Here is a 1278-nt window from a genome sequence, read left to right on the forward strand (position 1 = left end):
TCAAGACCACATTACTCTCAATTCGTTAATATGCTCGTCCTGTGTCTGCTTCACTTGAGCGAATCCGTTCAATGCATGCACCCGCTTACGACGTGTTGCTCTGATGCGGAAGAGAATCAAACGGGGAATCATAAATGCCACAAACGGAATAGTCTGAAAATCAAATTTTTGTTTGAATGTTAAGTTTTTAAAACTCACATAGACATAGGTGACAAAGATATTGAAGACGAATGGTGAGATAGAGGGTCTGACTGCCAACAAGACAAAGATACCAACAGTGTAGATAAACAAGAAAATACTCGAAAATAGACTCAAAATGCATATAGTATTCGTTGTTTCAACAGCTTGTCGGTTTTGGAAACGGGAACTCACTTTAAAACGGGTTCTGAAAAATATTAGTTTTTTGAGCCAATCGAAGGAAAGTACTCACGAGAATTCATATTTCTTGTTATGCTTTCTGATAAGCAGCGCCATTATAGAAACCAATAATGTTAAGACGAAACACGTCACAAGGAAAATTTTGGTCCGTAAAATGCTTTGCCTTGGGATCACATAACAGGCAAATACATATCCTTCCAAAGGATCATCCCACACAATCAGATAGGCAGTCAGTATACTGGATAAGGGGACCACCCAGAAGACGATAACTCGAATATTAAGTTTTATTTTGTTTGTGTATTTTTCCGTGAAAATTGTTGCAAACAATCTTTCTATTATCAAACCAGTCTGATTATAAATCATGCCACTTGTAAAGCCCATTAAACACTTGAAACGAAAAGTACAATCCAGAGCGGATTGTAATGGAATACATTCTTGGTATATTCCAAAAAAATTAAAAACACTTTTGTAAAATGAAATAAATTCTTCTATGCAATAGAATATTTCATACATGACACTAAAAAACAATAGCTGGGACATCAATGTTTTGGCAGTCCTCTCATAAGTTGGTGTCTTCCAAATTAGACATAGAGCTAAATAAGCGTAGTAGAAAGTTACACCAGTTATAATGAACCCAGCGACTAAAGATAATAGGAAATCGGGACGCCTGAGACGATCCACGTCGGTCGGAGGGGCACAACTGAGGTTAGACATTGTCTGAAATTTATATTGTTAAGATACTAGATTCATTCAAACGTCTGCAAAAGCATGATTAGCAAAATTTTCTAATTGAAATAACAAAAACCCGAAAAAAACACTCAAAAAAATTTCTCGTAACAACAAGAAGAGCCATCGGAAAACTCGAAAAACAAGGCTAGTTTTTCAGACAAACATCGTATG

General features: G+C 36.2%; 1 protein-coding gene across 1 annotated transcript; it reads right to left on the reverse strand.

Moving 5' to 3' along the window:
• GCK72_025964 (uncharacterized protein) lies at positions 1 to 474 on the reverse strand (the record flags this gene model as incomplete). The annotated part of the gene is made up of 3 exons (XM_053736581.1): positions 1 to 153; positions 199 to 385; positions 431 to 474. The coding sequence occupies 3 exons, from the start codon at positions 472 to 474 to the stop codon at positions 1 to 3; spliced, it is 384 nt and encodes a 127-aa protein (XP_053580147.1).
• Between the last annotated feature and the right edge of the window lie 804 nt (positions 475 to 1278).

This window comes from Caenorhabditis remanei, chromosome X, assembly GCF_010183535.1.
Source record: "Caenorhabditis remanei strain PX506 chromosome X, whole genome shotgun sequence".
NCBI classification, from domain to species: Eukaryota; Metazoa; Nematoda; class Chromadorea; order Rhabditida; family Rhabditidae; genus Caenorhabditis; species Caenorhabditis remanei.